Consider the following 24,430-nt stretch of genomic DNA (forward strand, 5'->3'; position numbering starts at 1 on the left):
ATCTGGTGATTTCTCCAGGCTCAGGGAAATTTCCTAGAAGCTGCCATCCTGGAAAAGTCTCACGAGAGACCCCAAGCCAGAACCATCCAGCCGGGTCACCCCCAAGTTCCTGACCCACGGAAACTGTGAGACGGTGCACGTTGACTGTTCTAGGCCGCTCCATTCGGGAAGCATTTGCTGTCACACAGCCATAGAGGAGTAACACGGAGAACATCTCTTTTCCGAATGCCTGCACCCGTGAGTTCTGTCAAGAGCAGTTTGCACCCCTGCTTCGTTTGAACAAGTTTCCTGTGGTGTCGAGGTCAGACATATCTTCTCCTGAATTGGTGTTTAGGAAATGTGGGCGAGTTCTAAATGACAGGGTGGCTGGAGGAGGCTGTGAAAGAAAAACCAATCAGTGTGTTTCAGGTGAGCTGAGGACACAGGTTTTTTTCCCACCTCTCTCAGGTTTTGCGGCAGCAGGGTTGTCTCATTGAGGAAGTATTTCTTGCAGGATTATTCTGTCTGTTTGTGTCTGTCTGTCTCTGTCTCTATCTTTTGCTGAGGAACAAAAGTGCAGCCCTTCTCTGTCATGGTCAGATGCCCAACACTGTGTGATGTCACACTGCAGGGGCTCAGTGCACAGACAGGAAGCAGTACTGGGGACGCAGGAAGGATCTGAGAAGGATGCAGAAGCAGCAGGAAGTGACAGTCAGCAGACAGGAAGAGGAAGGGGTAGACGGAGAGACGGAGAATGGTCTGGGTTCCCCAGTCGTCACCAGATATTCCTTGAGCTCCAGGCTCATGAAGACTCGAAGATGCGAGGATGCGAGCGGGGACTGGCAGCCTTCAGAGTGGGAGGCTTCCTGCCTCAGCCCCATCCGCCCCCCTTCAGACTCCACCGGACTAGAGTTGAGGGGTTTCCATCAGCATCCTGTCTCGTGACAGGCGGGGGCCCTGTTCTGCTGCCTCACACAGACCCACCAGGAACGGGAACCCAAGTGAGGACCCTGTCAGCTCGAGGCAGGACGGCAACCCCTCAGCACTGTCTCTGTGGGTTTCGTGATGCAGCTGCTACGTGCCTGGAGGTTGCCCGTCGGTGTGACTCCCTGACTTCGGAGGATCAGGGGGGAGGGGTGGGGGCATCCCAGCCACACCCCTCCCCTCTGAGCAGTGCGGTCCCGTCATGGGCACCTTCTTCACCTGCACTGACCAGTGCAGCAGTCGCTGGCCAAGCAGCTCTCCAGATTGAGCGCTTGAAATGCGGCTCACGCCACAAAACACAATGAAGTATTTAATTTTATTTCATTTGAATGAGAGTATAAATGCACTCAGCTGCTGCGACTGGTGGTCTCTGAATTGGACAGGCACGGCTCTGAATTCCTGTTTGGGGTCTATAATCACCACCTCTGTAGGCTTTTTAAATTAAGGTATGTTTGCAGAGTAAAATTCACTCTTTTTGGTGCACAGTTCAGCTGCTTTTGAAAAATAACTGGAGTGCTGTAATCACCAGCACAGTCAGCACCTCCTCCCTTGAGACCCCCCCCATGTTGTTCTGTGGTCAGCCTCTCCCCAGCGCTCCAGCCCCTGGAGCCACTTACCTGTTTCTGTCTGTCTAGTTTACTTTTTGCAGAATGTTCCTATAAATGAAAGCATACACAGTGCATTTGGGATCTTTTGTGCTGTTCTGGATGTGCATACCTTGCTCCTTTTTAATTGCTACATAGCATTCCATCACATAGTTGTGCCAAAATTGGCTGCCCACTCCCCAGGTGAGGTGCATTGGGGTTGTTGGGTTGTTCGGTTCAGGGTGTTTATGAACAAAGACCCTGTAAACAGTCCTGCACAGGTTTTTGTGTCCACACAAGTTTTCATTTCACTTGAAAAAACACCTAGTAATGGGACTGACAGCAGGTCATGTGGTAAGTTAGTTGAACTGTGTAAGAAAACTGCCCAGCTGTTCTCCAAAGTGGCAGCACCGCCTTGAATTCTGTGAGCCTGGGTGTTGCGGGCTCCAAACGGTTGACTGGGTTCTCCATTGCAAGCTCTTTATTTTTCCTTTTTTGAGTGAATGGATCATGAGACAGCTTTAGCATGCCCTCTAGACCCAGAGAGAGTGAGAGAAGAATGCACTTCCTCCGATTCTGTTTTTTTTTTTTTTTTTTTTTAATGGAGGTACTGGGGATGGACCCCAGGACCTCGTGCGTGCTAAACATGCGCTCTACGCCTGAGTATCCCCTCCCCCCAGACTCTGATTCTTTAATGGCCTTTCATTGCCCTCTTTCTGGCCCTGTCTGTTGAAGCTGTTGGTATATCCAAAGGCTCGCTGCTTAAGGAGAAAGGAATTGCAAGGTGAAGCCGGTGTCTAGAATTGCAGGGTCATCGTGACTCAGCCCCGTGAGCTCCTGCCACTGTGCTACGGGTTCTTGCTCCTCAGGTGAAGAATTGTCCAGGCCTGTGAGTCTGTGCGGAAGCCCTTTCATTCACGGTGGTTTGGCCCCCGGGGCTTGGAAGCATGGATGTCCCGCTTATTATCAAAAAGACCTGTCATGAAAAAGTGCGACATCACTTCAGAGGAGCCAGAGGAAAGAACTTTGGAGGCTGTACGTAAATCTGTCTCTTTAAAAGAAAATAATTGTGGTAAAATACATGTCACATAAATTCACCATCTTAGTTGTTTTAAGTGTACATTTCAGTAGCATCAAGTACATTCACATCATGGTGTAGCCCTCTCACCACCAGTCATCTCTGACACCTTTCGTCTTGCAAAACGGAAGCTCTGTTTCCATTAAACACCAACTCCCTGTTCATACCCTGCCCCCCAGAGAAGAAACCATCCTACTTTCTGTGTTTATGAACTTGACTCCTCTAGGGACCTCATATGAGCTAAATCGTTACAGACTTCTCTTTTTGTGACTGGTCGACTTCACTGAGCGTAATGTCCTCAGGGTTCATCCATATTGTCTCATGCGTCAGAATTTCGTTTCTTTTCAAGGCTGTATAACGTCCCATTGGACATGTTGATGGACCTCTGGCTTGCTTCCATCTTTTGGACATTGTGAATAATGCTACTCTGAACATATAAATATCTTTTCAAGACCTTGCTTTCAGTTCTCTGGGGTTTATACATAGCAGTGGAGTTGCAATCATATATTTTCCACAAGACTGTTCTCCATAGCTGCTGCATCATTTTACACTCCCACCACCAGTGTGTCTGTGAACGTCTCTGTCTGAGATGAACGTGGCTGAACGTGGCTGAATCCCTGAACTTCTCTCCCTCTCTCTCTCCTTCCTTCAGCCTCTTGCTTGGTCTCCCGGTTTCCCAGTTGGCCTCCCACAGTCATGCTGACCCCTTCCCAGTTCAGGCTCCACACGACAGCCAGTGATTCCATGTCACATACGTGGCCACTGCATGTTGTCTTTCTGCTTAAAACCCCTCAGTGGTTTCCATTGCCTTTGAGATCAGACTGAAGTCCTTGTGTCACTAAAGTGGCTCAGCCGATGTGGTGACGTGGTCATGCTCTCTTTTCCGCTTACAGTAACCTGTCAGTCTCTGGAAGGCACCGTGCGCCCTCCCTTAGTACACGCTGCTCCTTGGCTGGAATGCCATCCCCCCATCCCCCTCTCCCCCATCACCCCTGGACTTCAGTTCAAGTGTCATTTCTCAGGGAAGAGATCCCTGTTCCTGTTTTCATTGTCTTCCTCCACCATCAAGTAGGTTTTCTTGTTACAGCTTCTTGGAAAAATGTGCTACTTGCTCCCCAAGCCCTGATCTCTGTTTGTACGTATATATTCAGTCATGCAATGGTTGGGTTAATACCTGTTGCAGCCCCAGGCTGGACAGCGGGTGAGCAGACACGCTTCCCACCCTAGGCAGGCGCACCTCGCCACCCGCCCGCGGATCGCCGCACAGCCTCCCGGGACTGGAGACAGCTGTCGTGTTCTGTCAGCCGAGTGCGCACTTGATTCACATCTGCCTCTCCCACTAGCTCTCCCACCGCAAGCTCTGCCGGGGAGGGTCTTGTTTCTCACATCAATAATTGTTAAATGATGGAAATGAGGAGACACTGCCACCCTTTTTAGGGGGACCTGGCCGAATTAGGAAGGCACGAAGTACTGCAGGATCTGGACCGTGCCTAAATCAACCAAGTCCGCATTTCCACAGAAGACCCCCTCAGCAGGCACCCGCCTCCCGGGGTAGACTGTGAGGGGTTTACCGGGCAGGCCCAGCGTGGGTCCCGGGGTATTTGTCTATTTGTTGACCGAATGGGTAACTCCAAAAAAGAAACACAGGGCATCACAGACCGCCAGCCTCCTTAGACAAACTTCAGTTACAGCATGAAAAGCCTCAGTTTTGGTGCTTAAGTATGACCGCCCTTGAGGGCCCAGGAGACTGCTGAGGTGAGCTGCCCCTCCCTCTCTGCAGGGAGTGGCCCAGAATCAAACTTCCCAGCTTGACACCTTGGGGGCTCCCCCTCCCCCGTCCCCCGCAGGTCCCAGGCAGGGGCGGCCCCGGGCCGGGGGCAGCGGGCGAGGGGCAAGCCCGGGGGCGGGCGCGCGGGGCGGGCCGCATGCGGACAACCGTCCCCGCTCCGCGCGCGGGTCCCGCGCGAGCCCCGGCGGGCGGGGCGCGCGGCCGGCAGGCTCCGCTCCGCCGCGCTCCGGTCCGGGATCCCGCGCCCGCCCGCCCGCGCCCCGCGGAGCCCCGCCCCCCGCCGCCGCGCCGCCGCCGCCGGAGGCCGCTCGGAGCTGCGCGAACATGGCCGAAGTCGGCGAGGACAGCGGGGCCCGCGCCCTGCTGGCGCTGCGCTCGGCGCCCTGCAGCCCCGTGCTGTGCGCCGCCGCCGCCGCCGCCGCCGCCTTCCCCGCCGCCGCCGCCGCCGCCGCGCCCGGGCCCGCCGCCCCGTCGCCGCCGCCGCCGCCCGCCCAGCCCCCGCCGCCGCCGCCGCCGCCGCCGCCGCCGCCGCCCGGCGCGATCGCGGGGGCCGCGGGGGGCGCGGGGGGCGCGGCGGGGCGCGGCGGGCGCGGCCGGCGAGGCCCTGGTGGTCGCGGCGGCCGCCTCGGTGCGCCGGAGCCCCGGGCCGGCGCTGGCGCGCCTGGAGGGCCGCGAATTCGAGTTCCTCATGCGGCAGCCCAGCGTCACCATCGGCCGCAACTCGTCGCAGGGCTCGGTGGACCTGAGCATGGGCCTGTCCAGCTTCATCTCGCGGCGCCACCTGCAGCTCAGCTTCCAGGAGCCGCACTTCTACTTGCGCTGCCTCGGCAAGAACGGCGTCTTCGTGGACGGGGCCTTCCAGCGGCGCGGCGCGCCCGCCCTGCAGCTGCCCAAACAGTGAGTGCCGCGGCCCCCGCCCGGCTGGGGCCCCGGGTCACCTCGACCCCCGCGGGGCCTGGGCCCGAGGTCGACCCCAGCCCTCCGCCCCGACCCCCGGGACGGCCCTGGGAGTCCTGAGATCTGGGCCCCGAGGGTCGCCCTTGCCCCTCCCCCCACCTTGGGGTTGGCCCCCATCCCCGCACAACTTGGACACGGAGTTCACACCTGACCCCCCGCCCGCCGTGGGCAGGGGTGGGGGGCAGCCCAGATTACCGCCGGGTCCGGGCCCCTGCCCGGCCTGGGCCCCGAGGGTCGCCCTTGCTCCTCTCCCCACCAAAGCTTGGGGTCCCCCATCCCCGCCAGATCAGGACACGGTGTCATTCTTGACCCTTGCCCTGACTGGGCTTTGGGCTTTGAGGGTCGTCCCTGACCCCTCTTGGCCTGGACCCTGAGGGTCACCCTTGCTCCCACCCCGATCTGGACCCCAGGGTCTCCCTACCCCCTTCCCCGCCTTTTCTGGACCCCGGGTCGCCCGCAAACGCACTCCTGAGAAGGGTTGCGTCAGGCATTGTAGCTCTGGGAGGTGCGGGGGTCCTGGGGGGGGGAGCTGCAGCCCCCGCCCCGAAGGCCCAATCCTCTGCAGTGGGGACCAGGTCTGAAGGGGAAGCGACTTGGCCCTAGAGGGGTGAGGTGGCAGAGTGGGCTGGGATCAGGACAGGAAATGCACTCTTGTCAGTGTTCCTGAGGACACAGGTCAGGGGTTCCCAGCACTGGGGGCATTCAGAGCACAGTTGGGGTTCCTGGACAGGACAGAAGGGGAGGCAGGACTAGGAGAAGGGGACCCGACGCACTCACTTGGGAGTGGGGACAGGCCGCTGGTGCCCCCAGTGCTTTAGCAACATCCTCGTGTTCCTCGCCTCTTCCGGTTCCCGGGGCACCGGCTCCCCCCCCCCCCCCCCCCCCCGCCGCTCTGCCCCAGGAGGTCCTCGCTTTCTCAAGACCTGTCGTTCAGGAGAAAGCCTGTTTCACTACTCTGCTGTCTTCAGGCACTTTCTTTTTCTGTGAGGTACTTACTTTTAACTCCTCGTTAGTGTTTATATTTTTGCAGCGTGCTCGGGGTTTCCAAGTTGTCTCTGACTGACTGTCTAATGACTCTCACTTTTGTAAGCACCCCGAGTCCAGGGATTTTTTGCTGGGGTAATTCCCGGGGCCCGAAGCCTGCTTCTGTAAACTTCTTTGCTTTCTAGGCCTAGGCATGCTTGGTCATAAGTATTGTATTGAAAAATTTTCAGTGACTCCCTGGCGCGTAGGGCGTGAAAGGGAGTGTACACAGACTTCATTTCCCCAGTATGGGAGGTATGTGTTTTGATAAAATCAGGTCCTCCTGAATAAGATGTGTTTTATCCCATGGTTGCTATTACTCTGTTTGGTCTTTTCTTAAGCCACACAGTCTCTCCGTTCTGGGCCATTAAATGCCTTCTGGGGCCAGTCACGCCCCTCGTGGGAAAGTGACGGCAAACAGTGCCTTCCCCGCCCTGCCCTGTGGCTCTGAGAGGCCTGCTTCTGCTGGTGCATCTCTTCAGAGCTCAGGCTCTTTAAGTGCTTCCAAGCAGCAGCCTGGCTTCCAGAGCTCCTCCCCTGGCTGTTGAGTGGGTGCGTGTCTGAGGAGGCCTGGCTCCCTGAATCTTCAAGGCACTAGTATTTTCTTTAACTCCAGGGGAAGAAATTGCAGCCTGGGAAGTCCTCAGACCACGTGCAGAATAGGCCTGCGCCGAGTCCATTGTTTGTGAAACATGATTGGCGTTCGTGGCGGTGCCTTCCTCGCCAGCAGGCTTGTGTCCCGCAGCCCAGACGTCCCACGCCCTCTGGCTGGTGCTCTGCCCGCGGTGCCCGTCTGGCTGTGCTGGAATTCAGTGATGCTCTGAGCCAGAGCCACGCAGACCATCATGTAGAATTCACAGGCACAGAACCAGCGTGCTGGTGGAGGAGCACCACGTGGACGCCCATGCCTTCCTGGAAGAGGGCAGTTTGCTTCCGAGACCGTCAGAGCCTGCGGACAGACACGTTCAGCAGTCTGGGTGGCTTCATCTTCTTTATTATTTCAGAAAACTTAACTGAGGTAGTCGCATCCATAGGGCAGGCTGCTGTAAGCTTCTTTTTAGATTCAGGTCAAAGCACTGGGGCCCATCACTTTGCAAGTACTCAAGAAATGTTTCATGCATCTAGGGAAAGGAAGTTGGATGTCCACGTTTCTGTCACCTCGAAATGGGAAATTCAGTGCTGACTTTAAAAGAATGGCAGGATTAATTGTGTCCTCCCAGGCTTTGGTACACGGTTTTGCCAGGAGTATTTGAAGTTGTGAATTTCTTCACCATAAGTTTAACGTTCTTGCCATGTTGGAGTCTTGTTGACTGAAAATGCCTGCAGCTGCTCTTCTTTGTGTTGTGGTGTTGTGCCTTTTCCCGCTGGGTGACATTGCCTGTCCCCTGTGTCCCTGACACCCCCCCCCACCATTCCTCCCTTTCCTGTCCCCTCAAAGATACACACGCTGAAGAAGAATACCAGAATTTATCCACATTTATGCCTAAACACGTGTTTTTCTAAAACTGAAATTAATTCCATTAGTTTTTAAATCGTCAGTTGTATCCTGAGCCGCATTACCGTTAACACCGTGCAGGAGCTGACCGGCAGTGCGCACACAGCGGACTTGTGTCTGTTGAGTGAAAAAACCAGTGACTAAGTGAATACGCAGCTTCCATGGTGCGAGGAGCAGCAGTGTCCCCAGTCGGCCGGCTTCCAAGGCAGGCAGTCAGGTGCCTGGGGCGTGTGACCGCTTTCCGGGGGCACGTGGGTGTGCGCCTGTGGCCCTTTGTCCCGGCGGGTCTGGAGTCTGGGTTAGACGCGGTGTGTGAGCGAGAGGCAAAGGCCCACGCCCCGCCGTGCACTTGCTCTTCCCTCTTTCGTCCCAGCCGCCTTTCCTAATTCTTCTGTAAAACAAGGATGAGAGACGTGAACAGTTGCCGTGAGGACGGGCTTCTTGGTGTGGTAGCTTCTGTGAGCGGTGAGCTTTATGGGACCCTTTTTTTCTCTTGACTCTCCTGTGAGTTCCAAGTTTTCTGAGCTGAGCATGGCTCCTTTTATTGCAGAAAGTTTGAAACGTGAAAACAGAGTAGTGAATCCACGTCCCCGTCACCCAGCCTCTGCGACCGCCGACTGCCGTGTTGTGGCCTCGCTCGTTTTATCCTGGTCCCTACTCACCTGTCCCTCACCCATGTTGTTTGGAAGCCAGTCCCAAATGTCATATCCCTCTGGCTGTAAATATCTCAATAACAGATAAAGATTCCTTTTTTAAAACCTAACCACAATCTCATTATCACACCAAATCTTAATAACAGTTTCTTACTGTCATCAAACTTCCAATCAGTATTTGGAATTCCCTTCCCATTCCATGGGTTTTTTTCCCTTTTCTGTTCTTACAGTGTGTCTGTCTGAATCAGGAACTAAATCAGGTCCAGACACCGTGGTTGGTTGGCGTGTCTCTCCCGTCTCTTTCAGGCTGGAGGCTCCATCTCTCTCTCTTTCTTTCTGAAGAAGCTGGGTCATGTGCCCTGCCCCTCGTCATACTCTGCTGTTACAGACTGGATTTCTGTTGTGATCTTTTACAACATCCTCTCACCTGTCGTTCCTGTAAACCTGTTGTTGGACCTGGAGATTTGATCAGACTCAAGTCTGGTGTTTTTTTCAGCCAGAACTCTCATAGGCAGCAGTGCATGCTTCTGGCAGGAAGCAGACACTTCTGTTTCTCTCCCCAAGCAGCTTTTGATGGTCTGTCATCACTGGGGTCCATAAATTTAATGTCCCTGTACGCTTGTCATTCATTTTGGCTGCCAGCATATGTATTTCACCTTGCTGACGTATTCTGCCCTCTCAGACGTGTTGTGCATGGCAGATGTTACAGATCATAGCTCCTGTTAGTGTACCGGGATAAAAAGTAATTAATTGTAATCACGAAAGCATTTTACTGCATAAATAATTGTTTAGGCCCTGGGAAAACATACAGGACGTGGTTTCTCATTGCTCTTCCAACTGGTCACTGGAAGAACATGGAGTTAGTTACTAACCATCATTCAGAAGTTACCAGGTTGAACTTATTTTGAAATTCATTGGAAAACGCCCTAGACTTGGTGAAGACAGCAGGTGTTTGCTGAGCTCGTCAGGACCAGCATCCCTGGAAACAGTAACTGTGTTCCTTTCTCCCCGGCCCTCCTCCCTGGGCCTCCCCAGGCCCAGTGGGAGCCGCAGGGTCCGCATGTGACCCGATGCCTCCGTCACGGGTGGTTGGTTGGTTGATCTGGGAGGGGTCCATGTGCCCGGTGGGATTTGCACCTGGGGTGAGAGAGGGGATCAGATCGGTCTGTTTCCAGCAGCTGAAGCCAGAAAAGGTGGGACCTGCGGTTGTGCCGGCTGATTCCACGCAAGGGGGGAGCAGTGATCAGGGAGGAGGGATGTGTGTGTGGACCTGCGCAGAGCTGGGAGGGCCATGGAGCCATGCAGGAAGCTGTCACTCGAGCCTGACCCATCAGACCTGGAGAGGGCGACCCTGGGACTAGGGAGGAAGAGATTTGGCCGAAGCATCTTCTGAGGGAAGAGGTTCTGCTCTGGTGGCTGGATGGAAGAGACGGAAGAGACGGTTTGCTCTGGAAGCTGGAGGAATGATGCCGGGGGAGGGGGAGGGCGGTGTTGGAAGGAGGACCGTTCAGTGGAACAAACGAAGCTTTAGACCCCATGGGGTTGCGTCTGGATGCTGTGGTCAGAATACAAAATGTGGCGTTTTCTCTAAATAAATGCTTTCTTCTGCTTTCCCCACCAGTTGTTAGTTGCTGTGTATCACATTTATTTGTCCAAAGTCAGACTGTCTTGTTGAAAACATACTTTAAGAGGTTCAGAGGAGTGCAGCAAACCTGGAACCAGTGTGTGGACTCTGTGGTGATGGAAGTGCGTGCCACTTACTAGCACCGAGTTCCCGGGGAGGTTTTTGGGCTTATCACCTCATATAAGAAAATTTATATGGTATTTGAAAAATCGATTTGTGAGAAGGATGGTGTTTTTCTTGTAGTGTGTGTTGAATTTATAATAAATTTATAAAAGCCTTTGTCATTGATGAAGGAATTGGGTTAGTAGGTGGTCAAAGGGTATTAAGTAGAATTTTAATGGTGTTCATGGTATTTTCAGAAAAGACACAGCTCTATTTGAAATTCCGTGCTGAAATGAAAGGAAAGCGTTTGGTTCGGAGATACAGTAATTTACTATTTGCTGTTTTTGCATCTCGTGAATGTCAGGGGATAAACTTGCTAAATTAATGAAGACTCGAATTACAGCGATGCCTCATTTCCATAATTACCCCACATTTAAAGTGTTTCATATTAAAATGAGAGGATTATATATAGTAGTTTCGCTTTGGTTTCCTGGAAAACAGGCCCCTGCGTTGTGACTTGTTAGGGGCCTGGAGATGGTTGTCGTGGCTGTGCTCGCTGGTCACGAGATTCTGGTTTTCTGGTAAAATGTTGCTGGTTGATTAAAAGGAAAGCAAATGTAGTCTGCGTGTGTGAACACACCTTGTGAAGTGTCGAAAGGGGAGCCAGGAGGGTGTGCTGTGTTGTCCCGGGGTCTGAAGGGCGGCTCTGTGACGGGCTGCACCCCCGTGGGCCTCACGGACCCCCTTCTGGGGTGCGACCGTCGAGGGCTTTTCCTGCCACCCTGACGTGCGCTGGAGGTGAGCTAGTGCCAGGCTGGCTGGGCGTGGGCCTGCCGGTTCCAGCACTCAATCACGGACTGCTTGCAAATCTGTGGCTTTTGTCTCCTCAGAGTGACTTCCAGTAGACACACAGAACGGGGTGGGTGTTTTATCTGTGATTTGATTAAGAAGGAACTCTTGCCCTTTCTCACCTGACAGTGTAACCGTTGGTCCCCTCAGAGGACAGCGTGCTCCCCGAAGTGTGTGTGCAGAGCTGGGCTCTGACCGCCCTGCCACCTGCTCTAAGCCCCCCGGGGCTGCGCAGTGCCCTGTCCGCCTTCCTCAGCAGGGGTCCCGGCCCTTCTGCAGGTGTTCCCCGCACCTGCCCCCTGCGTTTCACGGTGCTTGGTTGCCTGTGTGCAGAGAGGCCTCCCGGTACCCCACGCGTGTGTTTAGCCAGCCACTCTCAGAGTTTTGGATCCAAGGGCCCTTTTACACCCTCACACATTACTGAGGCCCCCGGGGAACTTTTGTTTATGTGAGATTTGTTTGTTGTACTTAGCATGTTAGGAATTAGACCTGACAAATTAAAGTCTGTTTATTATTCTATTCAAAAATAGCAGCAATAAGCCTATTTTTTTATGAAAAAGTGGCTTTGTCTCCCCAGACGGAAACACTTAGTGTCAGGGTATTCTTTTTCCTTTGGTAGAAAGTCTGCCTGAGTAGAAGGCAGCTGAACTGCCCCGCCGCCCCCGCTTTGGGGCTGTTGTGATGCTTTGCTTCTGTGGCGCACATGAAGGAGACCCAGACTCACCCAGACTCACCCAGACTCACCCAGACGTGCAGCCGGAAAGGGGGGGGTGGAGCCTCTCAGAGGCCTGTCAGAAGCCTGAGGATGCTGTTGTTCGGGGCCTCTCCAAAACTTGACAGTGGCCCTTTCTTAAAGGTTAATTGCAGGATGGAGTCTGAACCCTCGTCAGTGGGCTTTCTGTAAAACGCTGTTACACTAAAATCTGTTGCTCTCTCCTGCATTTTGAATAAATCTTCTACCAGCACATGATTTTATAACCTCATATGTTGGTCATTCAGAAAAACATCGATTGAGTTATGTAAATCATCTAATGTCAATATATCTTATTATACAAAGAAAAGTATATTTTATCTTTCTTTGACGGGTAACTGAATTTGATCCCTTGCACCCAGCAACTCATGGTTTTGAAAATGGAAATCTTTGAGAGGCTCGGGCTTTTCGACGTAGTCTGACTTTTAAATTTGCTGTAAAAGTCGAGCGACAGTACATTTTTGTAGAAATAAGGAAGTTGTATAATGTAGTCTTTGGCCTTTATTGGCATCTTGTGGCATAATTTGGCATAACTTTAGTAATTGTTTTGTACGTACAGTCAATTCCTGATTATTTGAGATGGAACTGGCCATCTTGCCAATTATTTCTGTTATTTTCCCGTAACCAAGTAGGATGCTGTGGGGTTCCCCAGTGACACCCCCGCTTTTTCCCTTCAGCCGAGGGCGTGGAGACACCAGGAAAAGGCAGAGTGAAGCGGGGTGGGCGTGGAGTGACGCATCCCTCAAGGGACGTCAGTGACAACGCGTGTTTTTAAGGACACAGTCCTTGTTCGGGGTTTTCCTTGGAACCTTTCTAAGCACACTTGTTGAAAAAAAAAAAAAGACGGGCCCCTTTGGATAAAGATAAATATTCACTCTCCATCCCCCATCTGAGATTTTGCTCCGTGAATACCTTTCTTTCTTCCCTCCTCCCAGTAAGTCAGTGTTACACAGAGGAGAAGACTGATCTTCCGTCTGTTCTGAAAGAGCTTTGCCTTGTGTGATTCATGTCACACAAAAAAGACACCTGTGATCTGTCCAAATGGGCAGTTACGAGGGCAGTGTTCTGGGGGGCCTGCCTTGCCGCCCCACTCCAGGCTCATGCTGCTGTTTCACAGACAGTCTGGATCTTTGGGGCAGCATACAGAGTTCAAAAAATAACCTGATAGCTTTACACTGCAGTTTTGGGCACATCTCCACCTCAAGTGGCTGGTGGTGATCTGACGTGTTGGGTGTTCTTGTGTTGTTGGGGAGCCGCCGCAGCGGGTCTCACCGTGGGCTGCAGGGAGCCCATGCCTGAGTCAGGCTCGGATGGATGCACAGGCCGGGCTGGACCGCTGCCCACGGAAAGCCTTCCCGGAAACACGGCCTCCTGTCACGTGGCTTGGATCCAGTTGACTGATGAAATTCGGGAGCTTCCTATATGTTACCAGGAAGCCTTGGCCGGAGTGTTCCTTGGTGAAAAAAAAAAATTGTAGACTTAGTCACTCTTTGGACCTGATTTTGAAAGCAAGTTAGAGTGAAATCTGATGACGCGGATGCAGTGAGCAGGCTGGAGGCCACGGGGTCCTGGGAAGAGGGGTGTTGCACAGCGGAGGCTTGTGTCCCCACCTCCACCCATGGGGACATCAGCGTCCAGTCCGCTTGGCAGATAGATCCAGCTGCCGGATCTGGGGACAGAGACTCGGCGCGGCCCACCGAAATGCCGCCCTTCGGGTGGCCCACTGCCTGTAGCTGGAGCCCGTATAAACCAGGGCACTCACGACCGGGAGCTCCTGGCCTGTGGTGACTTGACTGGCGGCTCAGCCAGCTCAGCAGTCATGTTTCGCTCTGAAGTTGTGGTGTGAGCAGGCTTTCCAGGCCCACCTGCACTTGGGGTCACCTGGCAGGGACCCACGGAGTCTGGAATGTTCTGCAGCGGTAGAAGTTTTCCGTGTCCACGCCGCCCAGCCTGCAGCCCTAGTCCTGCACAGCTGAGAACGTCTGAAGTGGGGCGAACGTGACCAAAGGGCTGAATTTTAGTTTTTACTTAGCTTTTCAATTAATGCAGGTGAAAATGGCCACGTGTGCCTAAGGGTGGCTTTGGAGAGTTGACAGGTCCGTGGGTCCCCAGGCCCCGGGTGTGGCCGCTGCCTCAGTTTACCCTGTTCACCCCAGAGGCACGGATCTGATTTTCCACTGTTGGCTTTGCGGTGGAAAGATGGGGAGGAAGGGAGGGTGCAGGCCATGGGGTCAGGCAGACCACCCGGTAAATGGGGGGCAGCTGTGGGGGAGGCCCTGGCCCTTCCTTGAGACCTGTGCGGCGGGCGGGGGCGTATCCTCCGGTTTCCGCCTCTCAGGGCCGTGGGCACATTCGAATGGCTGGCTTTTGCTTTTCCCTCTATTGCCCAAGTTCTGGAAGCCAGAGGAAGAAAATCAGGACCTGAGACATGACTCCTGTACATTGTCAGTAAAGACAGAACAGCTTTGGGGAAATTTTTTTTAAACTCTACCTATTGTAAATCAACTGTACTTCAATCAATAAAAAAAAAACAAACAAAAAATCCCAGCTCTCCCTGGCCCTCTGCAGCCCTGGGTCTACGGGCGTGTTGGTTGTCTGTGGACTCCATGCTGGTGCAGCTCCCTAATACGTGTATCTGGGTTCCCCGCCCTTGCTTTTCGATGCCTTGGTGAGCAGATGTGCGCACATCTGCGTGGACACCTGCTCAGACAGGTGGCGGTTGTTCACGTGCTCGCGTGATGCCCATGCTTTGAGGACTCCCCAGGGTTGGTCACTATACTGTGTGAACATGGGCTTGTGTCTGTCCCCCTCCAGGAGCCATAAGTTCCACCAGGATGGGGCTGCATTCCCAGGGCCAGCTTGGCTCTTGGCAGACACTAAACATCTGCCGAGTGTTTACTTATGCACCTAATCTTGTGTAGCTTGCTGGCTGCTGGAAAGGGTAAATTTCAATGCCTTGCTCCTGGAAAGTCCAAAATAGGTGTTTTTGATCCACGGTCAGAAAAATCTTCAAGTGGCGATGCTGGGACCCAGGCCAGCACCGTCCAGTGTCGTGGCCCACCTTCCCCACCCTCCTCGTTAGCTCGGCCTGCAGGCTGCAGTGACGTCTGCACCAGGCCTTCGGGGAGGTTGCGGGGGGCAGTGTGAGGGGCTAGGCGGGCCTCCCGTCTGCTCTCGCGCCCCTGAGCTCAGGCCAGGGCCGTGGACATGGGGAGGAACACTTGGCTCGGGTGCAGCCAGACTGCAGCCTGTGAGCCAGACCCCTCAGGCCCCTGTTGGGTGAAGCTGTATTGGAGCAGGGCCACGCCCGCTTGTTTACAGGCTCCGGCTGCGTGTGAGACAGGCCACGTGGCACAGAAGCCTAGCGCAGGTCGCACAGCCCGCCCCAGAGCACGCGTGGTCACACGTGGCCGTCGTCAGCACCTTCACCTTACTGGTTTCCTTTCCGTGGACCCTGTGTTCCTTGTTCTGTTTAATCCCGGCTGTTTCATCATTTCTCTGGGGGATGGTTAATACAAATGGGGTCTGTTTCCCTGGTTCTTTTCTAAAGAGTCAGATCTCACACGTAGGAAGGGCGGGCCCCCTCCCCTCAGCACTGCCGTGTGACGTTCCTGAGAACAGGGGTGTTTTCCATAACTGCCGCGGTGGCACTGAGTTCTGGGAAAGTCCCGGTGCTGTGACACTGCGTTGGACCCCCACCCGGCGCCGGCTCTGACAGGCCTTGCAGGTTCCACCGCCGTCTGGGGCAGGTCAGGATGGAGGCTGCGTCCAGGTGCCTGTCCCTTCAGCCTCCTTAACCTGGAACAGCTCCTCAGCCCTGCCTCGTCTCCACGGACCTGGACGTTTCTGAGGAAAAGAGGAGTTACTCTATCGGACGTCCTCCCGTCTAGGTTTATCCGATTGGACGACATCCTGAGGGGGTTGGCTGGAGCGTCTCTGGCTGAAATGTGGGAAGGGGGCCATGCGCCCTGCTCGGGGCGCCGCCCAGACATGGGGGTGGGGCTCGTGTGGTCCCTTGGTTTCAGTGTGGTCGAGCTTCACCAAATAGCCACTGCTCTTCTTCTTGTAATTCATAAGTAATTTCTGAGATTCAGTACTGGAATAATACTAATTTTGTATCCAACCACACTTAACTGGTTTTAGTAACAGTTTTCTAACTCACTCTTCAGGTGTGTTTTTAGGCCAGAATCTTCATCTGCAGATAGCGATCACTTTGTGTCTTCCACTGCTTCATCTCTCGTTTCTCTCTGTTGTCTTGTTCAGTTGGCCAGAGCCTCCAAGTGCCGCTCAGTAAGTGCCGAGGAGGGGCTTCTTCCTGGCTGCAGCTCTGCTGCCCGGACCCCCTGTCTGTAGGCAGCCTTCCAGGCGCTTCTCCGAGGCGAAGTCCTGCGGGCAGCGCCCCCTCAGCACCGCAGGGTTCCCCGTCGGGCCGTCTCTCTGTTCCTGGAGTGGTTTGTAGCTGTTTATCTGACACTCTCTGAGTGCTGGGGAGCAGGGCTGTGCTTTTATGATTTGTTACTGTAACCTTGATGCCTCCTACCAATGTGATTGACACATAATTGGCAGTTTATAAATTGTTGGCAAAATTAATCACAAACAGGAGGGGTCTGGCCAGAAGCAATCTGGCCAATGAAAGTGGTCAAACATTATGGTAGCTTAGGTTTTAAAAGATCTGGCTTCATCACCACCCAGCTGGTAGCCTTGAGCAAGGGACCTAACTGAAGGTCCCATCTCCCCATCTGTAAAATGGGCACACTGCCCGCTTCCTGGGTCATCATGAGAACTGGAAGTGAGGTGCCTGGTGCTGGACCCGCTTGGACCGCGCCCAGCTCATAGCCATCTTCACTGCTGTCGTTACTAGTCACCGAGTAGGAGAGAGGCTGTGCTCGCTCGGTGAGGCGCGCGGGTGCCGGAAGTGAGATCTGGTTTGTTGCTGGGAGCCGTTGCAGTGCCCCTAGCTCAGCACAGTGGGTAGCCAGCCCCGCGCCTTCTAGCCGAGGGGCTGGTCGCCCGGGGGCTCTGGAGAGGGTGGCGTTCTGGCCTGGGTTTGGCATCACCAGGACCCCTCCCGGGCCCTAAGGTTGTGTGATCAGAGCGAATTAGTAGCTTTGTCTTCTTGTGTTTCTCCGAGCTGCTTGTCTGGAGGATGGGAGCTCAGAGTACAGATTTTACCTTGAATTGGTTTGCATAGCCCCAGGAGGTGCACAGACAGCCCAGACTGGGGCAGGACACCGGGAGACAGCGGACTGGGGGCTTTGATCTCAAGCCAGCCTCGCCTAGCCTGATCGTCACCACAAGGTTCTGTCCATCACAGGCTGAGATGCAGGGCATTTTGCAAGGAAGAAGCTATGAATTGGAGGTGGAAACCCAGAAGTGATAAAGTACCTCATGTGTACACCAAGGCGTTTAAAAATACAGAAAAGTACAGAGGATAATTCAGCATGGACTTGTGTACCCACAGAAGATCGATGTTTTTTCACATTCCCTTGGATTAAGTCTTTAAATAAGAGAAACAGCACATTGCAGGTGATGCTGGGGTACTCTGAGTTCCAGTGGCCCTTAGGAGTTTGACCTTCTTGTACGTTCCACACCCAGAGACACGGACGAGTAGTACTTCAGCTGTGTGTGCGCGTGGGGGGGTGACGTGCATGGACGGCTGTCACACATCTTCGTTACACTGTGTGTGTGTATACTGTGTGTTTTCCACGTCTCACAGCTGTGGCTGTGTCTTCGTAGCCCCAGCGTCTGACCACGGCCCTCCTGGCTCCGCAGCCTCGTCCCCACCCTTCCTTCCCTGGTCCTTGCTCCAGCCTCTCCTCGTGTCTGTGCGCGTCCAGGTCTCAGACTGAGCATCCCTGCCTGCCCCTCATCCGGGTCGGTCCTGTCCCCTCCCAGGGGCCTCAGGGCTCACCTGCAGCCACCTCTCCTGAGCTCCCAGCCGGATCGAGGGTCCCTGGGCATCTCCGTCCTGGACCCGGACGGAACCTGAAAGGCCGCCCTCCGTTCCCCTCGCCCACGCTCCCAGTGGCCTTTTGGTTCCTAAGGTCTTGGTTTTCCTCTCCTTGTGAGTGCTCACTAGGTGTTGGTGCTGCAGGGCTGGGAACACGGGGTCCGGGGAGACAGCAGGACGATTCCGTGAGCACAGAGAGCGAGCCATGGTGTGATCTCAGGGAGTGTGGGGTGCGGTGGGGGAGGTCCACCAGGAGCATGTTTGATGGTGGTGGGGTGCTTCCTGGGGAGTGACATTTTAACCAAGATCCAAACCACAAACTGGTATTGGGAAGAGTCAGGGCCGAGGCTTCCCAGCAGTGGGACCTGCATGTGTGGGGGCTCTGAGGCCAGGGTAGGGGTGCTCTGAGGGGGAGCCAGAGATGGAAGGGCAGCCTCGGGGTCCCCGGAAGTTTCCAAGGCCACCCTGTGGGACAGACCGTGGGGACCACGCTCAGCCAGGGACCAGAGTGCTGGCCATGTCCCTGGCAAGAGGCCAACAGACCTGAAGGTCGTTCAGGACAGGCCAGTCAGACTGGGTGACGGGCTGCCTCTGAGGGTGGGGAGGAGTGTGTGAGGGTGACCGCCCCCAGAACCCCCCCCCCAGAAGAGGGGCCGCCTCTCCAGGGCCAGTGGTCTCCAGCCCAGAGTCCTTGTCCTTCACTGCCTGACCTTGTTGTATTGGGGGAGGGAAGTGAGCAGACAACTGAGGGAGCCCACGGGACGGGGTTGGGCTTAGGCAGCTGGGCGTCGGCACCAGAACATCGTTGGGAAGAACTGTTTTATTCTGTGCAGCAAAACAAAAACGTTCAGTAATGATCCTCGTCCTCTGGGGGGAGCCCCGGCCAGAGGACCGGCGCACTGTGAAGTCCACGGTGGTCCCCGGACCGTGGGGGGCACCTGCAGGGCCCGGTAGCGCTGTCAGCCTCCTCGTGCGGGAAGCGGTGACTGTGTGATAACACACGAAGACGAGAGCGCCACCTGGACGGCGATGCCGCCTGGGGAGGGGCGGAGAGCAGCCTAGGAGAGGCACATCCGACCAGGGGTACGAAGGATCAGCCCTGCTGGTTGCTGACGCAGAAGGCCAGGTGCCATAGGGAAAGCGTGCGAGCTGTTTTAAGAGTAGCTACCTGAGCATTTGGAAAACTGGCTGCTGCTCACCTAGTAAAACAACCTGGGAATGAGTTGGATAGCATGTCGTGCCGCTCCAGATCCTGCCCCTGGGGCTCCTGGCGACGGCAGCTCCGACAGTGCCCTGCCCTGAGGATTCTGAGTACCTGGTGAGCATGTGTCCTCCCGTTTTGGACGTTGACAGCTGAGATCCAGCCCGCAGTGGGACTGTCCAGTGTCTCAGAAAGACTGGCTCAGTGGTCTTCAGCCCACACGCCTTTCCTTCTACTTGCCGGGCTGTGAGAAGCAGACCAAAGCGGCCGGGGTGACGCCCTGACTGTTGGCGGGGAGGGTGCGTGTGCACCTCGGCCCAGCCACCTGGGCACATAGGGCAAGCCCTCCCCATACTGAACGTCTCCCCACTGACCCCACTCAAGCCAGGGAGACCTTCTCCAGATGACACCCAGAGAATTTGTCTCTAGCTGCTGAGGCGCCTTCTGTGTGTGCCAGGGACCGTCCGCGGCCCTGGTCCCCGCCTACTGAGATGCAGGGCCCGGAGGATGTGGGAGAACTGAAGCAGGTGTGGAGGCTGGGGAGCTGGCCCCGGGTCAGGGGATGTCTGTGGCCACAGCAGGTGGGAAAGGGGCCCCCACATCTGGGTCTGGGGAGGTGCACAAAATGGGCGGGGAGGGGACCGTGGGGATGCCCTGCCCTCCTCCCTCGAAGCCTCGTGCCCCCACTGGGCAGTCTCTTCTGCCCAGAGGCCACCGTCTTCCTCTGGCCTGACTTCCTTCTTCCCTCCTTCCACACTGTCTCACTCTGTTCCAGGCGCCCTCTTGTTTGGTGCGGCCCTTGGGGAGGGCGGGGGAGCTGGGAGGGGCCTGAGGATGGACCTCGAGACAGTAGCTTCTCTCACACCCCTGGACTCGGACACCCGGCTCTGTCTGGTTCTGGCCTCTCTCGTCTCTTATGTGTATCATCCGCAGGTCCGTGGAATCCTAATTATACGTTCAGACCATGTTTGGGGATGATCTGTTCTTCAAGTTTCTTACCTTCTACCCTCTTAAGGGACTGAACCATAATTCTGACGCTCGGGAATTTAATGCCCGTGTTCCTATTTACTTTTTCTGATCTATTTTTTCAGTTTCTTTATTATAACTTCACGTAGTCTTCATCTTTTCAGCCTTCACCTTTTACAGAATTTTTTCAGAATTACAATTTCATTTTGTTCACTGTCACCTAAGCAGCCAAAGGAGCATGATGTGTTTTTAACATGAGCATGATAACTGTAAAAAAAACAAAAAAGGGTAAAAATTTTAAAGTCAGTAACTTTTTAGAGGAGCAGATGATGACCTCTCTGGAGAACTTGTTTCTTTCCCAGAGGAGTTCCAGGTAATTAACTTGGTAGTTAACAGAAAGTTAAAAGTCTTGAATTTTAAAGCTTATTTGGGAGTTGACTTTATCAGCCTGTGTCAAAGTCAAAGTTCCTCAGTATTATTTCTTATCAGAAGAGTCAGTATTTAAAAGAAAGCAGTGCAACAGTGCCCGCTCCCTTTTGTGTTATATATGCACATATCTGTGCAACCTTTGTTATTTCAAGGTTTTTGGTATTTTGTATGTGCAGCCAATGTTTATAGAAAATTTGGATAATGGAAAAGAATATATATGTGTGTGTGTGTATGTGTAACTGGATCCCTCAGCTGTACACCAGAAACTAAAACAGCATTGTAAATCAACTATACTTCAATGAAAAAAGAAAAAGGAAAGAAAATTTGGAAAGTACAGAAATGTGGAAAGGAGAAAAGCCCGGAACAGCCGCCCCACCCCGGAGGTGACCGCTGTGCCACTCAGCATGTTTTCCTTGCGTCTGTTTCCTTTTTAAAAACCCGAGCAGACACTTCGCTGAAAGGGCAGGTTTGCGGTTTCACCACTGCTGGAATCCAGTCCTTAAAGCCCCTTTTTATGTTAATGCCTGTGTAGATGAGCAGGTAGGATCCTGGTCCCTGAGTTAGACATTCACTTCTTAAACGGGAGGGAGGGTCACAGGAGGGTCCCCAAAGCGGGCAGGGGGCCAGGCTGCCAGAGGCCGCTGGACATTGGCCGTTGTGGCCAAGTCGGGCTGCGCGTGGCTCATGTGCCCGTGCAGCACAGCCGGCTTCCGTGGTTCCCTCGTAGCAGGAAGGAGCCCTCCGCCTCTCCACCCGGCTTCGTCCTCCTGGGCCCCAGGCCCTACCGGCTGGATCAGGTCATGCCTGCGGTGATCTCTAGCTTGCTTCTGACTTGTTCTCAGAGGAAAGTGTGGAGTCGTGATGCACCTGTTGAGGGACTTAGCACAGGTGGAGTGTTTGGGAGCCTTCCGGTAAGGGATCGTTTCCTTTGCGGTAAGTATCCTTAGGTCCTGCTTGGTCAGGGCTGATCCTTCCTTGGCCTGCCTGGGTGCTGAGCTCCACGCACCCCCTTCTTCCAGGTGTAAATCCCTCTCGAGGGATCCACAGACACGTCCCACGGCTCTGAGCACTTTTTGCAGAGTCTCCAAGTAATTTTTTTGAAACCGAACAAATAACATAACAGCTTACGAAAAAAATAGCTGGTTGACATCTTATTGAACTTCATTGCATTTGTTTTGTAAAAAAACGAGAACGAAAACCTAAGGGTTTCCTGCCTTTGTCCACATGGAGAAGTGGTGCTTATCCCAAACTCAGACCCCGGGGCAGGGTGCCGCGGTGGAGCCCAAGGTGACTCGGGAGAGGGTGCCGGTCCGCCCTGTGTTCCGTGGAGGCAGGCGCCCTGGAGATCAGGCGGGGGCGGGCTGTGTAGAGAGGGGGATCTGTGCCCCTCGAGGGTCTGGTTCAGTTTTTATCTCAGAGAAAGCTGCTCTGATGAACAGGCCATCAGGGATAAATTGCTGGGTTTGAGAATGCAATTTACATAACAATTAAACTGGTTCCGTTTACCCCGCTGTGGCAGCCAGGCCTCCCTGCACAGCTACTCAGGTTATTAATCTGTTTTATGACCCAGTTTCCCCACATGGACCGTTTCTTCTCCGTGGCGCCGTAACACAGGCAGAGGCCGGGGAGGCGGCAGCAGCGAGCTGGTGGTTTGAGGACCAGCCCGTGGCGTCGCTGCTCCAGCTTCCCCTCAGCCTCCCCCTCTGGTTCTCATGTGTGGAAGCATGTTGTCCATCCACGCTCGGCCCTCAGGGCTCTCCCGGGTCTGCGCGGGCGGTGTGGGCCCGGGGATCAGCTGCAGGTGGCTTCCGGGATGGTAGGGACGCGCTCTTTGAAGGGCCTGAGGCCTGAGCCACATAAAGGCCTTTTCAAATCCCGCTTGGTTCTGATGCCGCCCCACCGCATTTTGTTTGGGGTTTTATCCAGGGTGGCTTAGAGGTCTCGAAGCTGCTTTGTAAACAGCCTCTGGTTCCAGCGCGCCCCCCCCCCCCCCACTTAGGAACCCTGGACTCCCTTCCTGACGCTTTGATCCACTTCTGTTTTATCAGTGGCCTGAGATGAGTCTCGGAGCTCAGAAGACGACCACTCCCTTGGGAAGGCTGAAGAGGTTAAAGTCTAACTTGACTTTAAACTATGGAAAGTAGTTTTCTCGGTTTAGTATGGAATTTTATGTGACGGAACAAGGACGGAGGTGACTAGAGCATAATAAATTGGTGTCATAAAAATACAGCGATTTGCCCCAAATAGTATAAACATCTGGGGAGAAATTTTCTCCCAGATATTTGGTGAAGTCCTGACAGCAGGTGCTCCCTCAGCCTGTGGGTTTGCGTGTCCCCAGCTCCCCCCTCTCGGGGAGTTCAGTGGGTAAGGGTGGCTGTGAAATGCTGCTTCTGGAAAAGAGGCTGGTGCCATGTCGACTCTGGGTGAGCTGGGCGGCCACGTCACCTGCACTATCTCCGCGAGTGCCGGTCCTGCTCCCTGGCTCCGGGCCCCCCGGCCCCACTCAGCCTCCGGGTCTGAGCACACCCCCGTCCATGGCTGCGTCTCACAGATCAGGCGAGGAGGCCTTTGCTGGGGTGTCTCTGTTCTCTGGCCACATCCCGTCACCCTGTCCTGCGCCTCCTTGACCAGGTTGCAGGCTTGTCTTCTTGAAGAACCTCCATCATCTTTTATCCGCGGGGCCTATGTGGGACCAGCCCCTGTTCACAAGCGCTCAGTAGTGTGTGTTGGTGACTCAAGGCCGGGCAGGCACGCGGTGCAGCCAGACTGGCTGGGCCGTGGTCACCTGACGAGCCGGCCAGTCACCAACGTTGTGCCCTGGCCACCAGGCGGATATTTCCCGGGTTTCTTGGCCAGCTCGGGCAGGGTCCTCCAATGCCCAGGGCACGTGCTGCTTTCGTGGCGACCCGTGTGATCTGTGAGGTATCGAAAGCAGAAGGTCTCAGAATTGAACTTTGGTAAAATTGGAAACTGACTTTCCCTGATAAAGTTCACGTTGCCTGTCACGCCACTGACCTGAACACTTGAGCAGTGCGGTTCCATGGCGTGACCATGACCCCTGATGCCAAGGGCCTGGCGTGGCTACATCCCCTCCCACATGTACCTGCGGAGGGGACAGCAGGGGCCAGCATCACGGAGAGCCCCTCCCGCCGTCCAAGTTGGTGCTGCTCGGAGGCACGAGGGCAGAACGGGGGGCCCAGGAAGTGATTTTTTAAGGTAATTCGTGTGGTGGTGGAAGGTTGATTCAGCAGCAGATTTGTGTGGTTCTTACTGTTTCCTCATCTGAGGCGTTAGGTCAGAGCTTGCATCGAAACGGCCCTTAGCTGTGTTGGTGACTCAGGGACTTTGGAGAGGTGACCTGTCTCTTCTCGGCCTCAGTGTCCCATCCATAAAGCAGCCTGGACGCCTGCTCCCTTCTGAGATAACGGACGCCTCGGAGAAGGTCCTGGTTAAGGTGAGCTTCCTCCCGAGACCCACACACTAGCTTCAGGTACCCTGCGTCCATCAGCATTTTCATTCACATGTGGACCAGGGCTGCAGTGCTGGGAATCTGTGAAGACAACTGTTTTTTGCCTGTAATCAAAAACTTGCCGTGGACCCAGAGACGCTCCTGCAGGATGTCTGGTCCCTGCCTGGGCGAGAGGGCCGCACACAGGGGCAGGCCGGCTGCTCTGCAGCAGGAGGGGCCCGCCCTGCGCGGCCTGCGCGGCCGAGGCTGCTTTTAATAGAGACTGAGCTCAGACAGAGCCTCTGGCCTCCCCCACGGGGAACTACGGCGGCTCCACGTCTAGAATTTCTCTCTTTCGTGGTCTCCCGTCTGTGGCTCTGGTTCCTTATGGCCGTGCTGCCCTCCTCACTTCTCTTCCTGTTCTGTGTGGCTCCTCCTCATTGGCAGAGCTGTGCTTGAGCAGGCGGGACCCATGGACCTTGCTGGCCACTGCCCTCCCCCCTGGGGCATAGGGAGCCGGGTCGCAGTTCAGGGACCTCCGCCAGTCTCTGAGCTCAGGAGTGCCCGG

At 54.8% G+C, this 24,430-nt stretch overlaps 1 protein-coding gene across 1 annotated transcript in view; it reads left to right on the forward strand.

The window, feature by feature from the left end:
* The first annotated feature begins 4,713 nt into the window (after nt 1-4,713).
* Nucleotides 4,714-24,430, forward strand: part of FOXK1 (forkhead box K1) — a 55,667-nt gene continuing 35,950 nt past the window's right edge. The window contains 2 exon segments of the mRNA XM_032459952.1: nt 4,714-4,992; nt 4,994-5,311. Coding sequence (XP_032315843.1) covers nt 4,739-4,992; nt 4,994-5,311 — 572 coding nt within the window. The 5' untranslated portion in view covers nt 4,714-4,738.

The sequence above is a fragment of the Camelus ferus genome, chromosome 18 (assembly GCF_009834535.1).
Source record: "Camelus ferus isolate YT-003-E chromosome 18, BCGSAC_Cfer_1.0, whole genome shotgun sequence".
Lineage (NCBI taxonomy): Eukaryota > Metazoa > Chordata > Mammalia > Artiodactyla > Camelidae > Camelus > Camelus ferus.